At 28.4% G+C, this 27,123-nt stretch overlaps 1 protein-coding gene across 2 annotated transcripts in view; it reads right to left on the bottom strand.

Annotated features, from left to right (window-relative positions):
• LOC107450568 (apolipophorins) overlaps positions 1 to 20,769 on the bottom strand; it is a 79,938-nt gene extending 59,169 nt beyond the window's left edge. For both annotated transcript variants that reach the window (XM_087156188.1, XM_087156187.1), the window contains exons 1-10: positions 20,657 to 20,769; positions 13,969 to 14,016; positions 13,737 to 13,888; positions 11,958 to 12,182; positions 9,101 to 9,253; positions 7,533 to 7,728; positions 3,333 to 3,582; positions 2,922 to 3,087; positions 1,987 to 2,169; positions 709 to 858 (exon numbers count right to left, since the gene is read on the bottom strand). In XM_087156188.1, the coding sequence (XP_087012314.1) occupies positions 709 to 858; positions 1,987 to 2,169; positions 2,922 to 3,087; positions 3,333 to 3,582; positions 7,533 to 7,728; positions 9,101 to 9,253; positions 11,958 to 12,182; positions 13,737 to 13,888; positions 13,969 to 14,016; positions 20,657 to 20,708 (1,575 nt within the window). In that variant the 5' untranslated portion in view covers positions 20,709 to 20,769. The remainder of the gene's footprint in view (positions 1 to 708; positions 859 to 1,986; positions 2,170 to 2,921; positions 3,088 to 3,332; positions 3,583 to 7,532; positions 7,729 to 9,100; positions 9,254 to 11,957; positions 12,183 to 13,736; positions 13,889 to 13,968; positions 14,017 to 20,656) is intronic.
• Between the last annotated feature and the right edge of the window lie 6,354 nt (positions 20,770 to 27,123).

Raw genomic sequence — 27,123 nt, 5'->3', positions numbered from 1 at the left:
TTTAGATTTGCCTCTCTTTTTCTATGCTTTAAATTCTTTATTTTAATCTATTTTTTTATTTATAATATGTTTACCCTTACAAAAAAGGAGGTGTTTTTGAGGTTGATTTGATTGTGACAAATGTAAAAAAAAAACACCTGAGGTAGAGAAAGAGGTTATATTTCAAACCGAACATAACCTCATTAATAAACCTCAATTTCAACCTCTTTTACATCTCACAAAATCAACCTCATTAAAAATTTAAGTTTAGATCGGGTGAAATTATTCAAAAATCTATACATATTTGCTTGAAGTGGGAAAAAAATAATCCGTACGCTTCAAAAACAACCTCCCTAGGCTGATTGCTCTAAAGTAGATTTCCGTCATCCTTAAAACAACCTCAAGTGTGAAACATAACCTTCATACACCATCATTACAGATCTTGGGCGGTTGATCTTTTAAAATTGCTTTTGAAATAAACTTGGAGTAAACTTCAAATCAGCCTCGACACCTTAAAACAACTTCATATAAACCTCAAAAATACCTTCATATTTTGCAAGGGAAATTAATCAATCGTAACAACCACTGTGGCTTACATTACAAACTATTCATATTAAAGAGAAAATTCACTTTCACTTTCATTATTAGAATTCACTTTCAACAGTAAACTGAAAAAAATATGCCAGAGAAAGATCTTAGTTTCATTGCATTTATTAAAATGTTACTTACATTTTCTGTACATGGTGATCTACGGAAGGCCTCAATAGCTGCAATTCGAATAGGGATTTTATTCGTTGCTAAAGAAGCACATTCAAAAATACTATCTGCACTCTCTCCAACATAACCAAGATTTCCAAATGCCTTCAGTGCTGTTATAATCTAAATTAAAAATAAAAAACAGTACTTTAATCAATTTGTTTTTATTTTACGCAAAGAAAAAAATATGTAAGAAAGTATGATTTATGAAATACGTATTCACGAGTGATTATGACACACAGTGGAAAACCCTGAAAATGTTATGTACAAGATCATGATATCAAGTTTTGTACCATACCAATTTATATACTGTGCATGTATAACATAATTTTTTGAAATAAGATTTGTAATTAAACTACCCACCAATGAAGAATATCACACCTTTATAGTAACCAATTCAAGAAAGAATTTAGTTATTACAAGAATCACAATATTGAATTTTAAAATCACGTGAATATGTAGCACGATATTGAATTTTAAAATCATGTGAATATGAAGAGCGATATTGAATTTTAAAATCACGTAAACATGAATCGAGATATTTCATTTTAAAAACAAAAGAACACAAATCGCGATATTCGATATTTAAATCACGTGATTACGAATACTGCTGCATGATTTTTAAATTTCTTACTAGGGAGAACATGAATCGCTTGGTGCAGCTTTTGAATCTGATGAATACGAAAATTGATGTTTATTATAATAAAGACATGAATACGAATCGCAACATTGGATTTTAAAAAGACGTGAATGTGAATCACGATATTGGATTTTTAAATTGCGTGAATACGTATCGCACTGTGTAACTTTTAACTCATATAAATACGAAAATCAATGCTTGATATTAAAAGTGCGTGACTATGAATCGTGATACTAGTAGATTCCGACAAAGTTTTAAATATTCAAAAAGACGAAAATCCACTAAACCAAACGAATCAAATTGGCAGATTTTTGTCAATTGGGAGAAGAATCACAAGTAAGTAAGCATCTCATTAACGGGATTTAGCGAAAGTTTCAAAATCAAAATTTTAAATTGTGCAACTCCGTGAAAATTTCCTCGGATTATAAGTTTTTGATTTGCGGAAGTTTACGAACCAATTGTCCTGAGATTGATTGTCGAACTGTCTTATCAGAACTCCGCGAAATTCGCGGTAAAATTACATGCTCCACTCCTTGATTTTAGACCTAGGAAGGATGGTACAAAAAACCAGAATACAATCAATTCTGTATATTTCAAGAAATCCACCTTACCTGAATTTCTTCATCTTCATTTGATGCTTGACATTTATCACCGAGAATCTGCTTTAAACTAGCTGACACATCTCCTACAGCTTTTGATGTCTCGCAACCACCGTATGTAAAACAATATTTATAGGCCATAGCTGAAACACCAAGCAAAGCATATTTGCTAGCAGAATCCTTCTTCAATAGAGGCTGGAAGTAACAAAGAGATTTCAGGAATTATGGAAACTAAATTCATAACTATTAAAATATAAAGCTGCCAAAATTTCTGATTTTCCGGAAGATTTAATCTTTATAATTTAAGTGATAGCAAAATTATGTTTATATATAATGCAATGATGAATTGGTGAATTTTTATAAAATAAATGGAGATAGTTAAATCACATTTTGAAAAAAGTTACCAATGTGGTACTGACGGATTCTGAGGAGGAATTTTAATATAATAGATAGCGATAGTTAAATCGTATTTTTAAAAGCTACCAATGTGACAGTGACGGATTCTGCAGTTGAATTTTAATATAATAGATAAAGATAGTTCAATCAGATTTTTAAAAAAGTTACCAACGTGACAGTGGCTGATTATGCGGATGAATTTTAATATAATACATATAATTAAATCATATTTTAAAAGAAAGTTACCAATGTGGCAGCGATGGATTCTGAGGATGAATTTTAATATAATAGATAGCGATAGTTAAATCGTATTTTAAAAAGTTACTAATGTAACAGCGACGGATTCTGAATATGAATTTTAATATAATAGAGATAGTTCAATCAGATTTTAGGAAAAGTTACCAGCGTATTGTGTGGATGAATTTTAATATAATAGATATAGTTAAATTATATTTTCAAATTAAGTTACCAATGTGACAGTGACGGATTTTGCTGATGAATTTTAATATAATAAAAAAAGATAGTTAAATAAGATTTTTAAAAAAAATTACCAATGTGGCAGCGATGGATTCTTCTTCTACATAAGACGTAAATGGTAAAAGAGACAACCAAATAATTGAATCAAGTTTTGAAATATCTCCCTTTGCAGCAAGTTTTGATAAAAGACTAATAGATCCTCCTGATGCCGCTGCTTTCAATGAGTCTTGGAAAATTGTTCTAAAAAATAAGAAATTAAGGTTTAATGATTATCATTTCAGTAAACTCGTGATCTAGTAATATATAAAAGGCTTTGTATCCAGAGTTGCAACATTCATAATATTACTAAGCAAACATGAAATTGTATGACTTACATCAGTGGTTAAAAAATTTCTTACGACAATCATTAAAAATAAAGTTTTGCATAGTTCATTCATTTATTTTCTTAATGGATTATATGTGATAGAAATTGTCTGAAAACTTACAAAGCTTTGCCGGAGTTGCATAGTTGCTTGCTTTTGACTGAATTGTATATGGATTCTAGAGATTCTAGGCTTAATCTTCGGATAACATATACTAGTTGATGAACTTTGCTAGCAGCATCTTTTGACAACAGAGTTTCTGAACTTTCACAAATGCTTCTTAAAATAGCTTGAGCCTCACTGACAAGATTTTCATCCTTCTTTACTTTCGGTGTATATTTAAATACAAGACTCTCTTTATGAGGAGCTCGATCTGAAACAGAAATATCTATATTTATTATCAAATTTAAAGATCCCAAGATAACATTTTATTATTATCACTGCTGAGTAAAATTCACAAAAAAGTAGCAATCAAATCAGATACAATATTCCTAAACGAATCCTTAATCTCACAGATGTTCAATTACAGTATTAGTAGTACCTTATTTATGTTGCTCTAGAGCTACAAAACGGGATATCGGGAATAGTTCGGGAAAAATTCCAGGATGATCCGAAGACATGTGATCATATTTGAAAAACTGGGTGGATAAACTAGGTAATTCAGCACGACTTAGTTCGAGTTATAAACTGTATAGTTACAGTTTTAACACATAAGGATTAGATGTGTTAGATTTAAAGTGAAAGCAGAAATAAATCTGTCAAATTAGCTATGCCCAAACTTAAGCTACCGTTTTTAATTTTTACTCTCCTGATTCTGAATCCGTACGACTACATTTATTTATGACTCTCCCGTCCCGAAAAGGTTTACGTTAGTTTAGAAACGAAACACGGTTCAAACGCAACTAATTTTTCGAATTTGATCGGTACAAATCTTCGCGGATCTGACAATCGATGCAACGAAAATAACCATGTGACTGCAACTGAACTTTAACAGAAATTGCGTGCTTAAAATCTCATATAACTAATATATAAACTAGCCGTTACGAAAAATAGATAGTTAATCACTTTGGTCATACTTTCAAACGCGAATGCACTCTTGTGAAACGATGTTATTTTAAAGAAATGGAACATAATTTCGATGCACTTAATTTCTTAGAGGAAACAAAAGAGCATTAAGCAATTAATAATCGCAATTATTTGATAATTTTGCATTTCTTAAATTAAGTATTTGCTGTCGAAAAAGGCATAAATAGTTTAAGGTTAAATGATCAAATTCGAAAAAAAAAATGTTTTGGAATAACAAACTGGCTCATATAAACATGAATAAATATTCCCTTATATTTAATATAACTCAATTTCTCATTCAAAACCATTTTGAACATAGGTGTAAATTAAGTTCGCCAGCAAAGTTCGTCTCTTTACAGTAGTTAAATAGTTACTACAATTCCAAAGCAGTTTGTTGTCACTACATTTCAAAAAAGTGGTTGTAGTTAACTACATTTGTAACAAAGTAGTTGTAATTGTGGTAAACTACAAAAATAATGTAGTTTTTCTGTCCACTGGCTATGATCAAGTTTTTGTATAACCCGTTACGATTAAATCTGCACAATTGTACGGGTTAGATATTAACCCAATGTGTAAAAAATTGTAATATATATACATGTTTTTGGAAATATCTTTAAACTATGCAAAATTTTTCTTCATGTAAAAATTTTCTCTATGTGAATATGAAACATGAAAAAAAATTTATTTTCAATTTCCTGTAAAAGTGCATAAACAAATGCGTATAAAAGTCTCAAAAACTTTGCAATTACGTAGATTTTTTGACACAAACACTAAATTCATCGGCTAAAACTAAAACCGAATTTGGTAAGATCAAGTTCTTGTATAACCAGTTACGACTAAACAATTGTACGGATAAGGTATTAACCCAATGTGTAAAAAGTGATAATATATATGTTTTGAAGGATCTTTAAGCTAAGTAGAAATTTTCTCCCTGTGTGTAAGAACCATGAGTAAAAAAAGTAATTTTCAATTTCCTGTGAAAGTGTATAAAACATAAGTGAATACGTATAAAAGTTTCAAACGCTACGAACGACTACGAACGAACTTTACGACTAAACAATTGTATGGATAAAGTATTAACCCAATGTGTAGAAAGTGATAATGTATATATTTTTAAATATCTTTAAACTATGTAGAAATTTTCTCCCTGTGCGTAGGAACCAAGCGAAAGAAAATTAATTTTCAATTTCTTGTGAAATTATATAAAATATAAGTGAATACGTATAAAAGTTTCAAACACTACGAACGACTACGAACGAACGTTACGACTAAACAATTGTATGGATAAAGTATTAACCCAATGTGTAAAAAGTGATAATATATGTGTTTTGAAGCATCTTTAAGCTAAGTAGAAATTTTCTCCCTGTGTGTAAGAACCATGAGTAAAAAAAATAATTTTCAATTTCCTGTGAAAGTGTATAAAACATAAGTGAATGCGTATAAAAGTTTCAAACACTACGAACGACTACGAACGAACGTTACGACTAAACAATTGTATGGATAAAGTATTAACCCAATGTGTAAAAAGTGATAATATATGTGTTTTGAAGCATCTTTAAACTAAGTAGAAATTTTCTCCCTGTGTGTAAGAGCCATGAGACAAAAAATAATTTTCAATTTCCTGTGAAAGTGCATAAAAGATAAGTGAATATGTATAAAAGTTTCAAACACTTACGAACGACTACGAACGAACGTTACGACTAAACAATTGTATGGATAAAGTATTAACCCAATGTGCAAAAAGTGATAATATATATGTTTTGAAGCATCTTTAAACTAAGTAGAAATTTTCTCCCTGTGCGTAAGAACCAAGCGAAAGAAAATTAATTTTCAATTTTTAGTGAAATTATATAAAACATAAGTGAATGCGGATAAATGTCTCGGAAACTTAGCAATTATGTTGGTTTTTTTGACAGAGACACAGAATTCATAAATAAACTAATAGCATGTTAAAAAACGCAAAATAAATGTTTATGAGATAAGAGATTTTCTTGATAACTGGAGATCAATTTAAAGCCAATTTAGGTCCAAAAGAACTACGTAAGTCTTCAAATCTGATGTAGGCTATCAATTTGAACCTTTACTCAAATATTATCTTTTTACTCGTGAGAGTGACCCACTTTACGTTATAGAGTAATTTGAGATATGAAAAATCATAATATCTAAGGAAGTAATTTAACAGGCGAGGGAATTTTAATTACTCACATACACAAGTTGTATGGATATCATTTTGACATTTGAACTTTTTCTTAAAACTGAATCTCAAGGGTCACTAATAAAGTAGAATGTGAGGATGTTGATTGATTGATGTATGTTTAATATTGCTCATTTTTATTATCATAACAACTTCATCCTTATCTTATAAGAATTACTTATTACGGAAATTTCTCGGAAATGACAAGCAGTTTTTGAAAGATCTGATAAAAATGGTGGGTTCTAATTTTGTTACCATGCGAAGTTCAAGTGGGTTTTTCCATGACATTCAAGAGACTGAAACGTCCATGACATTCATTAAAATAAGATGGCCATGGCATTCGTAAAATCAAGATGTCTATGACATGGCAAAAATTTTGTTACCATGCGAAGTTCAAGTGGGTTTTTCCATGACATTCAAGAGACTGAAATGTCCATGACATTCATTAAAATAAGATGGCCATGGCATTCGTAAAATTAAGATGTCTATGACATGGCAAAAAGTTGGCACAATTGAAGGACAAGATGCAAATTAAACTTACATGTTTTAACTTACATATTTGAAATGGCACATATGGTACATATATAAAATGGCACTGCCAAGTAAACTAAATATTCCTTATGTGGAGAATTTGAGAAAATTGATTTGCAAAAAGTTGGCACAATTGAAGGACAAGATGCAGATTAAACTTACATGTTTAAACTTACATATTTAAAATGGCACATATGGCACATATATAAAATGGCACTGCCAAGTAAATTAAATATTCCTTATCAATTTAATTGAGAAAATTAGATGTGGATGATTAAAACTATATTTATAATTTCCTACTTTCTTTACTCACCTTTAAGTTCAATTGAGTGGAACGAGGTCTCTTAAGCAATATTATTGAAATACGGTTAATTAACAACATAAATGAAATACGTTAGTTTTTGATGAATTTAACATCAAACTTGAAATAAAAAACTTGAATGAAAACTTGAATGAAGACTTGAATCTTGAATGAAAAAACTTTAAATGTATTTCTGAAAATATAAAATATGGTACAGTAAATTTTTACTTACATAATATCCTGCTTGCTGGTTCTGAAGATATTTTCTTCAATATTGTTTTTCCTTTTGCCTCTACAACATAGCCATAGTCGGATAGTGGTTTAAATGATGCACTTTCTTCGCAAGTAACTTCTTCAACTATACCACTGTCTATTGTTTGCATGCACTCTAAAGTTTCACCAGATAAAAATGGAAGATGTTGTCTTGTCTACAAAAGTAAAAAAATAATAATTCTCTCATTTCTTACTCCTTATAACGCCATTAGTTTAAGTTAAATAGTTATTAATTTAAATTGGTAATTCAGTTTACGTTCTCAGTAAAAGAGTTTCAATTTTGAACCTTAATTTCCGTTTCTTAAACCATAATCCGATACAGATTCACAGCTATATATAATAAGAAGCTAAGTTAAACTTTTGGTTCAAGTTAAAAAATAATAGCATGCAACCAAGTTTAAGAGGCAAAATGATGTGGTTTGACCTATAATCCTATTCAAATTCGCATTAAATGCATTGTCAGCATCAATGGAAACCAAAAGAATGGAATGGGATAGTTATCAAGAAATTACGCCATTTACGAAGTTTAAGAACTAAGTTAATATAGATCAACTAATCCTCCTATTTAAACTCGTAATAAATACATTGTCAGCAACAATAGAAACCAAAAGAATGGAATGCTTTGGTTATCGAGAAATTACACCATTTACGAAGTTTAAGAAGTGAGATAATATGGTTCAACTCATCCTCCTATTTAAACGCAACAATAGAAACAAAAAAGAATGGAACGCGGTGCTTATTCAAAAGTTTCACCATTTACGAAGTTTAAGAAGTAAAGTAATATGGTTTTACTTATCATTTTATTTATGATCGTAATAAATACATTGTCATCAACAATAGAAACCAAAAGATTGGAATGTGATGATTATCGAGAAATTACGCTAGATTGATTAGTCATACATTTGTGTAAATGAGAAAGATAACAAGGCACATTAGCAGGAACATAATATTTGTCACAAATTATAAATTTTAAGAGTAATTAATGCTTGATAAAGATGTAATCCTATCAGGGTTTTAGACACAACACGATATAACACCTTATTTCAGTTTCACACAAATTAACCAAATTTTTTACTCCTAGCACACTTATTTAAAGCAAAATGCCAAATACATTTTATCTCCGAATAAATGTTTAATAATTTTATGTTTCTTTTGTAAACTTAAATATTCATCGCAAAAGTTTTTCCTTGAAATTGTCATAAATTTTCAATTGGTTAATTTATGATCGATACATTTGTTAGCAATATTGAATTTTCATTGCCATTTTTCTTTACAATTGTTGTGAATTTTCTATTTGAACTAATGAAAATGTGGAGAATATTTGCGACAATGATGACTTACATATTTATTCCTCAAAATTGTTATTAACTTTCTGATCAGACAAATTATCAAAAGTTACGCCAAAATTGGAAATTTAGTGGTAAAATTCTTCTTAAAAATTGAAATTTATTATCTCATTCGAATGAATTAAAATATAGAAATGCAATAATAATAAAAAATAAATAAAATTAAAAAAAAAAGTCTTACCGATGCAGATTCATAAAACGAAGCCAACAAAATAGTTTGTCCTTTCAAGTGATTTGTACAAGTTGCAATATTTTTGGTTTTTTTTAAAATATATTTCTCATTTTCTATTTTATCAATAGAGTATTTTGTATCACATGAACCTAGGACATCCACCTGAAATATATATGATTTATTAATAAGTAATTTTGAAAAAATATATAATTTTCATGGTACAGTATATTTTGTTCAAAAGAAAAGCCGTATAAAGCAAAATTTCTTCTAAAGCTGAAATGTTCGAAAGGCCCGGAAAAACCTTTGTTAAAGAGCATCAATTTAATCAGTATGAAAACCAAAATCTGTCTGTAACGCGGAAACAGTTAAAGAAGACAGGTGCAGGATTCATACGCACATGGACAGAATTAAAAAGCGGTAATAATATTAATATATATTTTTTATATTATTATGCTTGTACCTACCAGAATATTTCATTTTCACTAAGTTAATACATATAGATTCAAATTTGGCGCACGTGAACTTCTATTTCAATAGTGGAAGCAAATATTTAGAAATTTTCAACTTCTTTTTAACAAAATCGATACTAGTTATTAATATTTTCCAAGTGCGCATGAACCCTTCCTAATGAAACATGCAAATTTGTTTAACCCATTCGCACCGGACGGGACATGTGCTGTCCCTAGTGATTTTTCGCCGTATTGAAAGGGTTAAAGCCGAAACATTTCTATTATTTATGCAAAAACTCTTTCTTTCTTTATTTTTTATGCGAATGCTTCTTGATGACGAAATTTGTACTGTTCAATTGAATATTTCAGTTAATTTTTAAATTTATCAATATGAATAAACTTAAAAAAAATAGCATGATATTGCGGTGGAGAAAATTATAAGTAGGCATTTAAAATAGCAAATGATAATCATAAAATTGTAATAATAATAAAATAATAAAATTAGATGCTTACAAAACTTGGTGGCTTGATTTTTTTTAAAAATGAAATGTAGAATTTATTATTTTAAATTATAGTGAACGCTTGATAAAAAAATTCGCTTAATAGAGAAATGACTGAGATCAGAAAAATTCGTTAAGAATGAAAAAACAAAAATAAATATCGATAAAGGATTTTTCTCTTCATTTAAAATATGCATAGCAAAACATTGTAAAATAAAAGATAGCTCATCAAGAAAATGTATTTGCTATTGCATAAATTTTAGCTAAATTTTTAATTAAGTCATAAAAAAATTTATAATAATACTTTTTTGGTTTCATAAAGTTATTTAAATATTCTCGTAAACTTTATATATCTGCGTAAAAAAGTTTACATTGAAAATTGTATATAATGTAATTTTTTCGGCATCAATCAATTCTGTCTTTGAAAGCGCAAGCCCGTTTTTCGAAGTCTCCGTCAGCTTATTAAATTTTTTTTGAGAAAATAATATGCTATTTTTTGTAACTGCTGAGACTTTGCAACACTTACTCATGACTATTGGGCCAAGTTTAGCCTATCTAAAGTCAGCGCTGTCTATACTTATTATTAAAAGTCACAGAAAAATGAAAAGCCCAGACAGAAAATGAAAAGCATTTGTGGTCTAATTTTTTAATATTTAAAAAATTACTTCAATGCTGCATTATCTGGGCTCATAAAAATATGAAAAAGCTGAGACTGAGGCAGCCATTTTGATAATTTTCATTTCGGTGGGAAAATGTCGCCAAATTGGCGATTTTTAAAAAAGTTAACTTCTTAAATATTTGTTATTTTTCCATTCTAAAGCCCAGATAATTCTTCGCAGCATGATATATGTAGTTGAAAATCATCGCTTTGCTTTGAGTGTAAGGAACTTAGACTGTGGTTTTTCTTTTTACTTTCCTGACAACAGAGCTTTGAAAAACAATGTTTTTAAACAAACTCTTACCTCTGTGTCAATTTTCATTTTGGTGAAAAAATGTCGCCAAATTGGCGATTTTTAAAAAAATTAACTTTTTAAATATTTGTTATTTTTTCGTTCTAAAGCCCAGATAGTTCTTCGCAGGATGATATATGTAGTTGAAAATCATCGCTTTGCTTTGAGTGTAAGGAACTTAGACTGTGGTTTTTCTTTTTACTTTCCTGACAACAGAGCTTTGAAAAACAATGTTTTTAAACAAACTCTTACCTCTGTGTCAATTTTCATTTTGGTGAAAAAATGTCGCCAAGTTGGCGATTTTTAAAAAAATTAACTTTTTAAATATTTGTTATTTTTTCGTTCTAAAGCCCAGATAGTTCTTCGCAGGATGATATATGTAGTTGAAAATCATCGCTTTGCTTTGAGTGTAAGGAACTTAGACTGTGGTTTTTCTTTTTACTTTCCTGACAACAGAGCTTTGAAAAACAATGTTTTTAAACAAACTCTTACCTCTGTGTCAATTTTCATTTTGGTGAAAAAATGTCGCCAAATTGGCGATTTTTAAAAAAATTAACTTTTTAAATATTTGTTATTTTTTCGTTCTAAAGCCCAGATAGTTCTTCGCAGGATGATATATGTAGTTGAAAATCATCGCTTTGCTTTGAGTGTAAGGAACTTAGACTGTGGTTTTTCTTTTTACTTTCCTGACAACAGAGCTTTGAAAAACAATGTTTTTAAACAAACTCTTACCTCTGTGTCAATTTTCATTTTGGTGAAAAAATGTCGCCAAATTGGCGATTTTTAAAAAAATTAACTTTTTAAATATTTGTTATTTTTTCGTTCTAAAGCCCAGATAGTTCTTCGCAGGATGATATATGTAGTTGAAAATCATCGCTTTGTTTTGAGTGTAAGGAACTTAGACTGTGGTTTTTTTTTTGTTTACTTTCCTGACAGCAGAGCTTTGAAAAACAAAACAAACTCTTACCTCTGTGTCATATCTACTGGCGTCAAAACTTTTCATAGTGTTCTGAAAGGCAGACAAGATAGCTCGTTTTACGTTATTAACTTCGTTTGAATCATCAGGACTAGGGCATATATGGTTGATTTTGCCATCATCCCATGCAAATGGTAAGGGATTCCTTTTGAGTTCTTCAATGAACACAGAAGATGTCTCTTTGATCGTTCCATGTTGGGATGCAACATCTGTAATCTAAATCAAAATAAAAATGATTATTATCAGAATTCAGGAATTCGAACAGTATGAAACATGTAAAAAGTCTGTTTAACAAAAATAATTATGGAAATTGTGATTATTTTCATCAAAAGAATTATAAAAACTTTGAAAAATAATTTTTAAGTAAAAAAATGTTCAAAAAATTTTAAATAGGTAAAGTTATAAAAATATCAAAATGTTAAGAAAATACTTAATAGTTTTTAAAATTACTAATCAGATTTATTTTCAATTAAAGGAAGTAAGAAATTTCCTCTCATTTAAAAATAATTTTCATTAGACAGATTATAAAATTTTAAAATATATCAAGTTTTTTATTAATGAGACAAAATTATTTAAAAGCTATGTTCCTTAAAATGTTTCACAAATTCATGCATTTAAAAATTATTTCAAATAAAAAGGTATTTAAACAATTTAAAAAAAAAACAAAGAAATATTTCAAATGATAGTCGTGCAAAATATTAAAATTAAAATTAACTAAAGAAAATAATTCACTGATATTTCATTATACATGTGGACCTTGTTTCCTTTTTTTAAATAGTATGGTTCCTTCTTCTCAAAAAGAAAAAAAAAGCTATCACAAATGTTTTATTCTTAAAATATATTCTGCAAAAACAAATCAGTCCTATCTTCTACAATATGTTACAATTTAAATATTTCCTTGGGATCAGAAATTAAAGCACTTGGTTTCCTTTTTTTTTTAAAAAAAAAAGCAGCACAAGTATTTATTATTAAAATATATTCTACAATAACAAATCAGTTTTATCTACCACAATATATTACAATATAAATATTTCCACAGAATCTTAAGTTAAAGCACAGGGATTTTTTTAAGCTAAAGTGGTAGTTTAAAGAAATAAATATTCACTTAATACAATCAAATGTATACATTTTTCCCATAGGCTCTTTTCTTATATAGACCACTTTTAGTGTCTGGTATTGATGGGTAAATTTAATGTTATTTTAGCAAAATCATCTTACATATTCCACATTTCGTTGAAAAAAAGAGGTAAAAAAAGACGGAGAAAAAGTAAAATTAACGCACTGTATTAACAGAGAATGCTGGTAAAATTAACGTACTGTATGGCACTGACAATTCTGATAAAAAAGGGAAGCAATTCTGATTAATAAAACTAAAATATACGGTATTTAAACCACTTATTTAGTACTTTTTCTGTTCATATGGTAACTGTTTACCTAAATTCTGGTTTTCAAAATAGATGGTTCTTATTGCTATACGTTTAGTAAAAGATACAAAACTGGAAAGTATTTTTACCTGTATAAAAGGTTTTTATACCAGGCGCTAAGGTGTCATTATAAAATTACCACGTTTTACTACTTTCCCCAAATTTTATCACGTATTATAAAATGGTATTTTATTGTTAATTTTACTAAAATTATAACTAAATCACTTTGGTCAAATATACCGAGCTTTTTTGTGTTCCTATAGAGAACGAAACGCGGTAAATTTTTCTATATTCTGAAAGCTTTGACCATACTTTCGACAGAAAAAAAACGGTAAAAGATATTTACTTGTAAGACCATTTCGCATTTTGAGATGGTCGTTACTTTCACAGTAGCTTTCATCCACATATTCAAATCAGATGCACCGTCCGCAGCCATTTTATTCTGTGATTCAAACGAATAAATATAGGAAGATTGCTCGGAATACTGATACTTTGAACCTAATAAGAAGAGAAAAATTTATCAATTTCCTTAACCAGGATACTCAAAATTGTTTAGAAAAATTTGAAAAGTATTTTACCTCCATTGCATTTTTGAGCGCATTTGGAGTCATCCCATGCAACTGGTCCTAAAAATTTGAAAATAAAATTGAATCTGAATTCCTAAAACTATATTTTCTAGACATTAAATATATGAGAAATAAACTTAGTAAGAATTTTTAGAATAATATTTAATTTAATTTCTTAAAAAAAAAATTTCATGCACAAAATTGTAAAAATGTGATTTTTTCTTTGTAATAAAAAGGTTTGAGTCAATATAATGAAAAACCACATTTTCGTTTTTTAGAAAAGATTTTATCTTTAATAAAAAAAGATGTTTCGGAGTATTATGCTGTTATCAAGCAAAAACTGCGAAAGCTCGTAAAATACCTAACTCAACACGATACTAAGAAACAGTCTTGTATAAAAATTTTACCCTTGACTTATATTTCGTAAGTTTTAAGCAAGATTTAAAAATTACTATTGTTCTAAAATACAATTAATTCAACAAATTGTTTTCTCCGTAATTATTTCATAAAGGATTATTCAGCGCATGTACAAATATGAATGATTTAATATTTTTTTTCTTTTTTATCAAAAGTTATTTAAATTATTTCGTTTCGATAGTCATTGAAAATTGTAACTAACTTTCTTGTTGCTATTTCTAGACAATTTATTTCTGACTTATTCGCCTAAATCAGTTTTTACTCAGAAACATGTAAGAAATCCAATCGCTTAAGAAAAAAGAATGCGGAACACGTTAGGATTGGTTAAAATATTAATTGATACTAATGACGCTATTAATTGATGTAATTAGTAGAAGACATTTTAAGAATCCTTAACGTATTCTTTAAAAATTGTAAGATTGACCTGAAAATATTTTTAAAGAATTTTAAAATAATTTTTCATTTCAAAAAATATTTGAAAAGAATTTTCAAGACCTGAAAATATTTGGGACTAATTACCAATTTTTTTCAAGGACACTGAACATTTAATAAATTTAAATTCCCATTAGGTTTTTAAAAATATTTCTTTTCTTGAATAAAGAAAAATTAAAAAAAAAGTGAAATTATTCAAAATACAAAGAGAGTATAAAATCAACAATCAAAAAATAAGTAATCCTCAAAATATTTTAGGAATTACAGCTAAAAAAAGTCATTTTAACAATATTGGACAACATTTCACAACACATAAGAGTTTCTATTAAAATATCATTTTTATATAAAATTCCATTATTTTTGATAAAGGCAAAGTAATGTGCTTAAAAGAAATAAATTTTGTTTTTAAAAAATTAAACCTTTTTTCAGACGAAAATTACAAATTTTTAAATGACTTTTTATTTTAATGAAATAATTTTAAAAGTTTTTATCAAATTCAAAATTATTAAACCTTTTGCTACCACTATTGATATTAAAACTTTCACATCTTAATAATTAGTGATCTATTTCTTTCATATTATCTGGCGTTGAACAGCCGATCCAATTCTGAGTTAATAACTATCAATGCTCAACTCCTCAAAAAATTTTTAACAGTTAGCGGGTATGAAAATCAGCTATGTAAAATGGTCATTGTAATTCATTTGCTTTAAAAGTAACAAAAAAATTAAATCCGGTTAAACAAGTTTTATTTATACACGTTAGTTAACCACAAAGAATATTTTTAATGTAAAAGTTCCAGCTAAGAATACAATTTTAAGCGTATATGCTTTCTGTTATTAAAAACGATTTTTTAATTAGAATTTTGAAGTTTTTCCTTATCATCAATTACTACCAATTACTGTTATTGCGTATTTTATATTGAATATGTTTATGATAAATTGTTTTATTTAATACAAGTAAAGCACAATTATGACTCAAAAAACTAATTCTCGAATGTTTAGTTAAATGACATAACTTTAACGAATATAGAACCGAAGTGCTAGTTCTTCTTCTGTTCTGCCAACTATTGAACAATTTCAAAAAAATTATAAATATTTTAACAAACAAAACTGAAAAAAATAAATTGACTTTAGGTTGCGGTTTATTTAATGTAAAAACAAATTGTTATTAAATAATTATGTACCAAGGAAAATGCATTTTACTTTCCGAACAACGTCTTCTCTTAGAAATATTATTCAGGCTCTAGAAATCAAATATTAAAAATGATATCATATTTCATTTTTCTTAATCCGAAATTTATCTACTTATTTTTTTAGTTTCCAAGAGAAGAAAATCAAGCAAGCGAAATATGTCGTTTCGTTTAAATAGCAAAAAGAATTATTTTAAAATTTAAATAAAAATTTTTGAAAATTTATGTGGGGGTAATTTTATGTGGGGGTCAACTTTTTAAAATTTATTTTCACCCTTTTAAATAAATTTTTTATGATGTTTTTTCGTTTAATTGGTATATGAAATGTTTCCAAATATCTTCAATTATGCATTCATTAAAATTGCATAAGTAAAAAACTTAAAAAAAGTAGTGCTTGTATTTTTTTTTATATATAATTGAAAATGCAGTGCGTTAATTTCATCATCTGTTATAAGTTTGTTTGCTTATTTATTTTTAATTTAATCACTTAAACACCAATATTCAGTTTACGGAGCATGACTCTTTTTCAAAATGTTAAAAACTTTTAACTCGAATCTTTCATTCTTAACAATTGCAATTGGAGAAGCTGAATATTCACATCAACTAGAATATATTTATAATATAAGAATATATCTTGTGCTATGTATCATATTCTGAAATTAAGCAGTCGTTATGTATTTTTTAACCAAATTGATAATTGTCTGAAGAAAATTTTCCATTTAATTTCAATAATTCGAATCAACTGAAATATATTTATAATCTAAAAATATCTTGTGTTATGTATAATGTTCTGAAATCAAACAGTTGTAATGTTTTTTAGCCAAATTGGTATTTCTTTTGAAGAAAATTTCCATTTAATCCCAATAAATTAGAATATATTTATAATATAAGAATACGTCTTGTGATATATTATGTTCTGAAATCAAACAGTTGCTATTTTTAACCAAATTGGTACTTGTCTGAAGAAAATTTCCATTTAATTTAAACGTAAGCTTGCAACCACATTTTCCACAAAAACTTTTTTCCCATTGATGAAAAATTATAAGTACCAATGATAAACAATTAAATCAGTAGAGCAAAATTGTGCTCTAGAATACTCAACGTTTTCTTTAAAAAAAAATGCGGTGAGAGATAAACAATTTTTTTCTTGTGTTCTATATTGTTAAATCCCATTGTAGGTAGACATACTTTAGATTTTAAAATGTTGAACAAATTAGATATAAAAAAGATATTTATAATGGAGACTTTTAGCCGTCTTCAAAGCTCTAGCAATGAAATAGAAAATGATTGTGAAAGCCTGTTCCTTAAAATATTTTATTTTAAAAATAAAAATGCTTTGTGATTTTTTTTCTTTAATTTTAGCTAAAATTAGGATTTGCAAAATTAATGTCTTCTAGATTAATTGTTTGAAATTGTGAAAGTCGTATAGCAGCAAATATTCATGAAATCATCTTAAAACAATATTACACATAAAGTTTTCTTTAAATTACTTATTAATAAAAAAAGTATTCTCGCTGTGGGATTTTTCAAATATTTATAATAACATATACTTAAGCAACTGATACGTTAAAATTTTAAATAACTCTTGTCTGAAGTTATTATTTATAAATTCATAGAAGGGTATGCAAATAATTTAATTTTCTAAAATTATTTAGAAAGTGCTAATTATTTATTTTTTTAAATAAATATCACCAATAAAGTTCTTGTAATAAATAAGTTTACATTTTTATTTACATTTGAATAGAATGAAGTTTTTTCTTAACTCATTTCACATAAGTGTAATTTTCTTCTGAAAAAAATAACGCAAAAAATCTTAAAATTACTGTCATTAATTAAAAGGAAATTGAATTCTCTTAGTCATATTATAATATTTTTTTATAATTAATAAGCAAATGGAATCATTTTTTTCTTGACTTATTTCAACACAATAACAAATCTGAAACTTTCTATTGCAAAATCTTTTCCGAAAATTATAATATCAATGCCATATTTTTAAAATATTTAAATTTGTAATTGTTTTTTATAAATTATGTTTTTAATTTAAAAAAAGCATTATTTTTTACTGTAATTTAACCTTAACATTTCCTGTCATACAATTTATGTAATTAATAAGTTAACGCATTGCATGTAGGCAACTTTTCCAAAAGTGTATTACTTCTGTTATACATTAAAACTTAAAAAAAAAGTAGTTTGCAAGATTTCCTAAAAGTTGGAGCATTCTTGTCTCCTTAACTGCAACTTCTATTTAAAAAAAATTACGATGAATGATTGTAGTATTGATAACATACGCACTGAATCATTTATGTATGTGGAACTCACGAGGGGATAATTTCTTTGAAAAAACAGAGCGGAAACGAAGTTATGTTCCCGCTTTTTAAACTTTTGTATGGATCGACGAAATTTCCAAAACGTATTTCTACGTGAAGCGCTGTGCTAATATTGCGATTTATATGTTATTAGAATTAAGTATTTTTCTCAACTTAGTTCAGCACGATGACATGCATGTAAAATATTTTTAAAACTTATTAAAAATATTTTAATATTTATGTTAAATATATTTCGGCTTTGAAATAGTTTTCAAGAAACGAATTTGCTTTACTTTTTCGAAAGGCATTTACTTTTCTAAGGAAATTTTAACTTAATTTTTAAAGAAAATCTCTTTAAAACGTTATTGCGGCTTAACTACAGGTTCAAAAGCTCATATCCATAGTAAACTTCATAGTCTCAGTGTCTTTAACCAGTAAGGAATTTTTGGAATATGTATCATTTCTAAAATGTTAAAAACTGGTAGATTAAATCTTTCGTTAATTTCGTTCAAATATTTCGTCTTTGCACTTACATTTGGAAAAACTAAATATCCCCAGCAACCAAAATCTATTAATTAGAAAACATTTCACCTCTTGTGACAAATATCTTGTTCTAAAATCAAACAGCTGTCGCAATTTTTAATAAAATTAGTAGAAAAATGGAGGAATGTTCCATTTAATTTGTATGATATACTGCTACCACGTTTCTCAAAATGCAGACCTGCCATCTTTTATTTTCTCCAAGAAAAATATTTCTCGAAAAGAAACGAAAGTCTAATTGAAATGAAAATGAAGATAAATTTAATTTTTCACAAGTGCTTACACTCCTTTTCGTTTCTTTAGCATGCTGTTATATATAAAATTGATTTATTTGCATTCAGTGGTAGTCAAAATCAGATTGAATTAAACTTGTGTAAATCCAAGAATTAAAAAGAAATTTATAAGATTCATTAAAATTTATTAAATATAAAAATTAAATACTACGAAAATCCGTAGTTGTTGGCGGCTATGCTATGCTAAGGCACTTTTTCCATTAGTGCAAAATAAGAGTCCGGCAGGTAAATGGTTAAAAAGATAGAACTTAGTTGCTTATTTATAATAATAAATTCTATTATTTTAAAGTATTTGCCTTTTAAAATAGTTTTAAGTAAATTTGTTTATTTTTTAGAAGACAAAATTTTCTTATCTAATTTCTCCCTATTTTTTACCTTTTTTATTGGTTCATTTGCATTTAGTGATGGTCTAAATCTAAACTTATAAATCCAAGAATTAAGAAGATACTTTAAATATGAAAATGAAATACTACAGAAAATCCTTTGTTGTTGGCAGCTATGCTAAAGGCACCTATTCCATTAGTACAAAACGAAAATACGACAGTTAAACGGTTTAAGAGATAGCTCTTTGTTGCTTATGTATTAAAATATATTTCGTTAATATAAGACATTTGTACTTCAAAATAGTATTAAATACATTTATTATTTTTTAAAGGGCATAAGTATATAATATATTTTCCCCTTCATGTTTTAAAATCATGTATTTTTTAATATAAAAATTTCAATTTAACACGTTCACGCCGGGGTGACCCACTGTTGGGTCACGCTAGATTGTCTCATCTTGGCAGCGCACCGGAGTAAAAACTGGTAACAATAAATTTCATTTTTTAGTTTTTTTCCGGGAATAATAAAAATCCATAACTACCAATTGTTTTTAACGGATGCAATTTTTATATTGAATTGCTTCTTCACCGTGATAAATTTCCTTACAGTGAATTGTTATTGTTGAGAATAGATTAACTCTTCCCGAATATTATCTAATATTGAAATTCTATATCTATTCTTCTACAAGTATTTCCACTTTTCCCGACGTAAACGTGTTAAATAGAATCAAATTTTTTTCTTAGCGTATTTCATCAGCATAGCTTACATATAATTTTCTTTGGTAAAAATTATTTCGATAATTTTAATACTAATGTCATATTTTTAAAATATTTATATTTTAGAACAGCTCAAAGTATATTTATTTAACTTTTTACAATTCTTTTATGGCATAATTTTGTAATCTAATTTCACCTAAATTTTAACCATCACATATATATCTATATTTTTCTTGCAAATAGTATATTAAAATTTCAATTTGAATAGAATAAAGTTTTATTATTAACTTATTTCACTAGAATAGCATACATATATTTTTTTTTGGCAAAAACTATTCAAAGGTTTTAATACTTATGTCATAAATTTAAAATATTTATGTTTCAAAGCTGTTTTGGGTAAATTTATTTATTTAAAAAAATTCTTTTATGTAATTTCACTTTAGTTTTCACCATCAATATCTTTAAAAGAATATTGCGGCTTACCTGCATATACAATAGCTCCTAACCACAGTAGAATCCCTAATCTCAGGACCATCTTTAATGAGATAGGACTTTGTTGCTTATTTCTTCCTTTATATACTCGGCCTCCCTGACCTTAGGGAAACTACTCGTCCTTTGACCTCTTCATCCTCATTGGATATTCTTACACAAAAACCATATCGATTAATCGTCAGAAATAATTATCGATTAAAAGTGAGAATAGTTATCCACACTAGTGACACAATTTTGTATGTAAATTGTTGTAAACATAGCAATCACTTAATGTTTTAGATTGATTTTTTTAAGTGAACGATTAAATAATGTTATCGATGGTTTTCTAAGTGAGTGATAGAGTATGACCCACATATTTTTTTGGGGAAAGGAATTTGTTTATAAATTTGATTTTACTTTTTACAGTGTAAATATTGATAACATCGAATAAATTATTAAATTCAGATCCCGGAAAACTACATTGGATTCAACCCGGAAAACTCAAATACGAATAAATCTTGGAAATGAAAACATACATATTTACATAAAGATTTAAATTTATTTTATTTCTACCATTCATATTAATGAACTTTGCGTTAAGATTTAAATTTAACGTAACTTTGAATTATTCGAATTTATTTTACTTTACTGCAAAAATCGAATTATATGCTATTTCAAAGTAATGTTGAGTCTTTTATTATTAAAGTATACAGGGGCTGCACAAAAATATAAAAACACTTTTATACTAACTCTATTTTATTTTATAACAGCCATTGTAAAGCCCAACGAGTTTTGAGTTTACGACTATCAATGTTCAACTTCGTAGTATAGTAATTATGAACCCAATGCAGAAGACGAGGGAACTCCTGAATCAAGTATTGGGAGAAATGCGTCTTCGTGGAGGACTTTTTCGTGGAGGAACTAATCAGCATTTGCCTTAGATGGAGATGGAAACCACGAAAACTGCACACGGTTAGCTTGACGGCAAGGGTACTCTAACCCATCATCTGTCTACTGATGAGGATATTTTATGTCAGTTTTATGGTCGTTGTGAGTCAGGTGTGGAATGCGTATCGACCAACCATTGATGGGATTCGAACCCGTATCAACTTATTGGGAGACGAGCGCTCTATCCCGTGAGCCACCACAGCTCTATGCTAACTCTTTTTGACCGTCATTATGACCGTCATTAAACAGCCGACCCAAATTTGGGTTTACGACTAGTAATGTTCAACTCCATAGCCTTGTAATTTTGAACCCAATCCAGAAGACAAGGAAACTCCTGGATCTGTACTCTTAGAGGTATGATTTGTTACGGAAACATGGAGGACTTTGTGACCAGTCGGATTTAATATACATCAGTCACCATTTACTACGCAGGGAGTCTTCCGCCGGCTGGGATGGAACCCACGAATTCTTGGACATGGGTCCAGTGCCCTACTAACCAGGATATCCTGGCCTATGCTAACTCTTTTGTCCAAGATGAGCGTAGGGAGTTAATGACATACGGGTATGTCATTAACGTATGTCAATCAACCTCAAAATGACATACAGCGTCTGTATGGCACAATGCATACCCGTTTGCATGCTTGCATTCAGAATTCTGGTGGTTAAAACGGTTGTTATTATACCAGTATTTCACATTTGAAATAGTTTTTCTCTTATTTGCATTAACCTGTGATCTTGAAACTTTAAACAATTAAATATTCTACTCAGACAAATGAATTGCCGAAAATTTATTACTCTACCATAATTTTTTTTTTCGGCGTTGGGATTTTTTTTTTCTCCATCAATGTATGTAGGTAAGGGGAATATTAGCCAGTGACAAATTGGGGTAGTTACCAAACGGTTTGATATTGACGCCGACAATTTATGGTGCTCTTACACACAGGGGATTACGTTGATGATCGTTAAATACAACTCTAGTAACGAAAGGGTTAAAATTAGACATTCAAACACTCAAGTTAATTCAGTTATGAAGATAATTGAAGTCTGGAAATTCAGAGCAAAGTAAAAAAACAAATTTGTTAAATTTTTTTTTCAATTCTGAAAGACAAAAAAAAAATATGTAGCTGTTTGCGAAAAAAAAGTTTTTGCTTAAAAGCTATATAATTGCTCCCTTCTTTCATAAAAGTTAATCGGCAGGGTTTGTACCATCTGGAAAATATTAACTTCTTATCATTAGCTTTCACTATTGAAATAAAATTTCATATCTGCTAATCTATATGTATTTACTTTGAGAAAGTAAAATATTCTGATTGCTACAAACATAAAAATATTAAAAATTATATTATTATTACTACCACTTTTTAATCATTTCTAGTTGCATATGAATCCTGATTAATTTCTATTGTTACTTGATTATCCGCCAAAGCAAGATCCTTAGAAAAATAACCTGTGCAAGATGGTTCATCCGGAATACCAATATACATGCAGACCTCAAAATACCAACTCTATCACAGCATATATACAAGCTAAACGCAGATTTTTTCGATAAAGACATAGAATGTAAAACAGCAAATTTTAATGAAATCTTTAAATTTGAAAATTATATCAAAGATAAAAACTACAGACCAATAGCTGCACATTTCACCTCCGACGCCTCATATCATGACTATCAAAACAAATAATTTCATCAACCTTTCTGAAAATAACGTTTACTCATGCTGATACAATTCTGAACAACTCCAAAGTCAAACAAACACAGTTTAGAGCAAGCTGCTCAATTTATTTTTGATTCCTTTTTAGTTATTCAAGCAAAGAGCTTGAAACATTCATAAAAGCAACTCCATTGCCTGCTTACCTCATTGCTCAACCAAAACTGTTCTAAAATTCCAGATGAATAAGATAGGGGCCGCTTCGCGGCCCAGGTGCCCAATAAGATCAAAACACTAGGACTAGAATATTACTTGATTAAAAACGTCATACGCCTTAAGAATAACGGTAGACATGTTTCAAGCTCACAAATATGGCACACATTTCCACAACTTGCAAGACGTGAAAACATACCTGCCAACTCTTAAGCCCAGCGAGGATGATTCTTCCCAGTGGTAGTAAAATGGAAGATAAATTACAAGGTAGATAAATTACAAGTGGTAGATAAATTACAAGGTTAGGCAGAAAAATGCGTTGTATTTCGAAAGTGTGGACAATTAAGACAGTATTACATATTAATATATCTGTTTAATATTTTTAATAATAGTGGTGGTCAAAAAGATTATAAATTAAGTTTATAAATGCGAGGAATATATAGAAAGCATGCATTTTACTACCGCTTTAAATATAGATATAAAATTTTACGCCAAATGCGTAAAAGTTGGCAGATATGTGAATACGAAGAAACATAAGTGTTTTGAAATCTATCAAATATTTTCATTTTTTTAATTTTGTGACCAATGTTAAATTAACCCCTTGAAATATCATTAAATTTCTTGATATAGAAATGATCTTTGATTGCACTGTAAACAACAACTCTCAACGGAATGTTGACAGAGATGCCAACTGCTCCGGGCATGCCAAAATAATTTAAAAAAGTGGTCAATAACTACATTCTAAGTTTCGCAAATATTTTACTATTTTTACTTGCTTCTTTAACCCTTTCGCGCCGACTGTCACAAATATGTGACAGCAAAAAACCGTATCAATCAGGGTAAGAAGATAAAACTGGTAATCAAAGTATTTCTTTAGCAGTTTATTTGTGGGCGGAGTTATAACTTTTTTGATTTATTTAATTCACCATTACTTTGTTCAAAATAAAACTATTTAGTTATGCTTTGAATTAACATTGATTATATATATGATTAAACTAACAATAATTAAAATAAAAGCAAAGTAAGTCTGTCAAATTAGCAACGACTACATTTAAGTTACCGTTTTTTATTTAATTGCAACTTGATTCTGATTTTGTACGAATGCTTTTCTGAATCACCCGTCCCCAAGGGGTTAAAGGTATAGCATGACATAATTACTATAAAATGGTGAATTATATAAGCCTACGAATTATTTGAAAATAGTGGTGGATAAAAATCTTCTAAATTGAATTTATTAAATCAAGAATCACAATTGATGAACTGCCACTTTAAAATATTTATTTGCTGTCGGGAGCAAGCTGGCATTTTTGTGTTGACGATGTCTGGGACACGTCAATTATTGTTTTGACATAAGAAACAAATGACGTTTCCCAGACGTCTTCGTATGTTAAGGGGTTAATTTCCGTTTATTTCAAATAACTTAGCTTCTTTTAATTCGCGACTAATTTTGAACACTTTCAACACGTCGACTGTTATTTCCAATTTGTATATTTTTGAAGCGAATAAAGTACTTAATCAACTAATATCTTACCGCTTTAGTTTCTTAAGATTACTTATTTAACAGTTCCCAGTATATTTTTCTATCTATAGTTAACATTAATAACTATAAATGATATTTTTTATCTTTTATTTTTGTTTACAATTTCTGTTGTGTCATAAACAGAGATGCCAACTTGCTCCTCTTTGTAAAGTAGTATTTTCTAATGGTATCGAAATGCAAGTTACTTTTAGTTTAGTATTTTTCCTTTTAAGTAATTTTTTCACCACTGAACATCAAAACTTATAAGTATCATAGAAAATGCAACGTTAAAGCTTCAAACTACTGGTCACTCAAGTAAAAAGTAGTCGTAACTGTACTTTTATAACTAATATTACTATTTTGCTACTACTTTATTAAAACTATTCCAGAAAGCGGAGCAGTTGGCATCCCTGCATAAATATTCAAAAAGCATAACTTAAAGTTTTCTTGAAAATTAACGAATATTTTGAGAATGATTCAAAGTGATTTTCCTTTCTACTTTATGTCGCAAACTGCATGCAAAATTCGTTGGCATGTATCTTTCTTAAAAACTGCCTTAGGGTTCTAATATCGTGAATTTCTACTTTAAAAAAGAAAGTTCGAGACTGTTTTATTGTAATTCTTGAAACTTGCAACCAATAAAATGTTTCTGTATAGTATTATTGTATACATTCAAAAAGTATTTCAATTTAATTTGGATTTTAAAAAAAGTAATTTATTTGTAGTTTAGAATAACTTTTTAACGAAAATAAAACAAGTGATATAATTCAAATAATAATAAAAATATTCTTTTGAAAGAGAACTCGCACTCTTAGAATTAAAACTCTAATAATCGATGATTTAACGATTCTTATAAGTTTTGATATTTTGACAAGCATTTCTTCACAAATTAAATTGAAGAGTTATCTCTTAAAATAATTGACGAAATCACCCCGACAGATAGGGTGGTACAAAAGATATAATTTAATTAATTATAAAAATACTCTTTTGAAAGGGAGCTTGCTCTCTAAGAAATAAAACTTTCATATTCGATGATTTAACAATCCTTATCTAAGTTTCGTCTTTTTACAATCTGTTTTACAAAATCAACTGAAGCGTAATTTCTTAAGGAATTGACAAAATTGCATTGACTGACAGAAGGGTACACGAGTTAGTACTTCCTCATATTTATCTTGTTCAATTGCTGGCCATGACCTCGTACTTACTATTTCATGCTCAATTTATTCTATGTTGTATAACTCAATCAGTTGTGTTCATTCATAGGTATGTCATTAAAACGAATGCTTTGAATGAAATCAGTTTTCTCAAGCAAATGAAGACAGTTTTTTTTTAATTTGACGAAATTTGTGCTCGGAGCACTTCCCAGGAGAAATTTTCACCATAAACGAAAAGCAACTTCGTGAATTTTTAGTATCAACTTTCTTCAGTGCACTTCTGGCACATCTACCCGGTATAGCCAACGCCTCCACACGGTTTTTTATGGATAGTCCGATCAGACCACTGTGAAGGATATCCACTTTCCGAACGAATCACTTAATACAAAATCTAGTTAAAATAAGAAAGTGGTAGCGAATATAAGACTAAATTTTTTTTTGATTTATGAATATGATTGGTTTGCCTTATTCACTTGTCAACCATTACAGATTCAATTCTCAAATATATAAGATAAATTTCTCTCAATTACTTTTATAAAATGTTTTGGCTTCATGCGCACAACTGGTTCACTTTTTAAACTGTCTGCGCGAACTTCTTATAAAAGACCGTGTGGAGGCTTCTTGATGTAGGAGGTGATGGTATGGCACCAAGCACATGTACATAACTGTTTCTAACTTGCACCAAATACAGTGATAACACGGCGCCCGTAACAAATAAATATAAATTTAAAATGCCTGTTAGTTACATTTAATTGAACTCTTGATAAATTTATTTACGAGTTGATACATTTATATTTTCAACACAAAAAATAGCTCACTATTTCATATATATTTGTTATGGTGCTTTTTTGACCCTTTGAATTCCGATTTATTTAGATTTCGAATTGAAATGAAAATTAATTATAAATCCAAATTAAAAAGTGGTAGTAAGTTTTTAATTAAAGAATGGTAGGAATTTTATTTTAGTTCATTAGTTACCAAATCTAATCTGATGCC

The sequence above is a fragment of the Parasteatoda tepidariorum genome, chromosome 12, assembly GCF_982258835.1.
Source record: "Parasteatoda tepidariorum strain Cologne lab strain chromosome 12, Ptep-v5.0, whole genome shotgun sequence".
NCBI lineage: Eukaryota > Metazoa > Arthropoda > Arachnida > Araneae > Theridiidae > Parasteatoda > Parasteatoda tepidariorum.
This window is presented reverse-complemented; position numbering and strand designations above follow the sequence as displayed.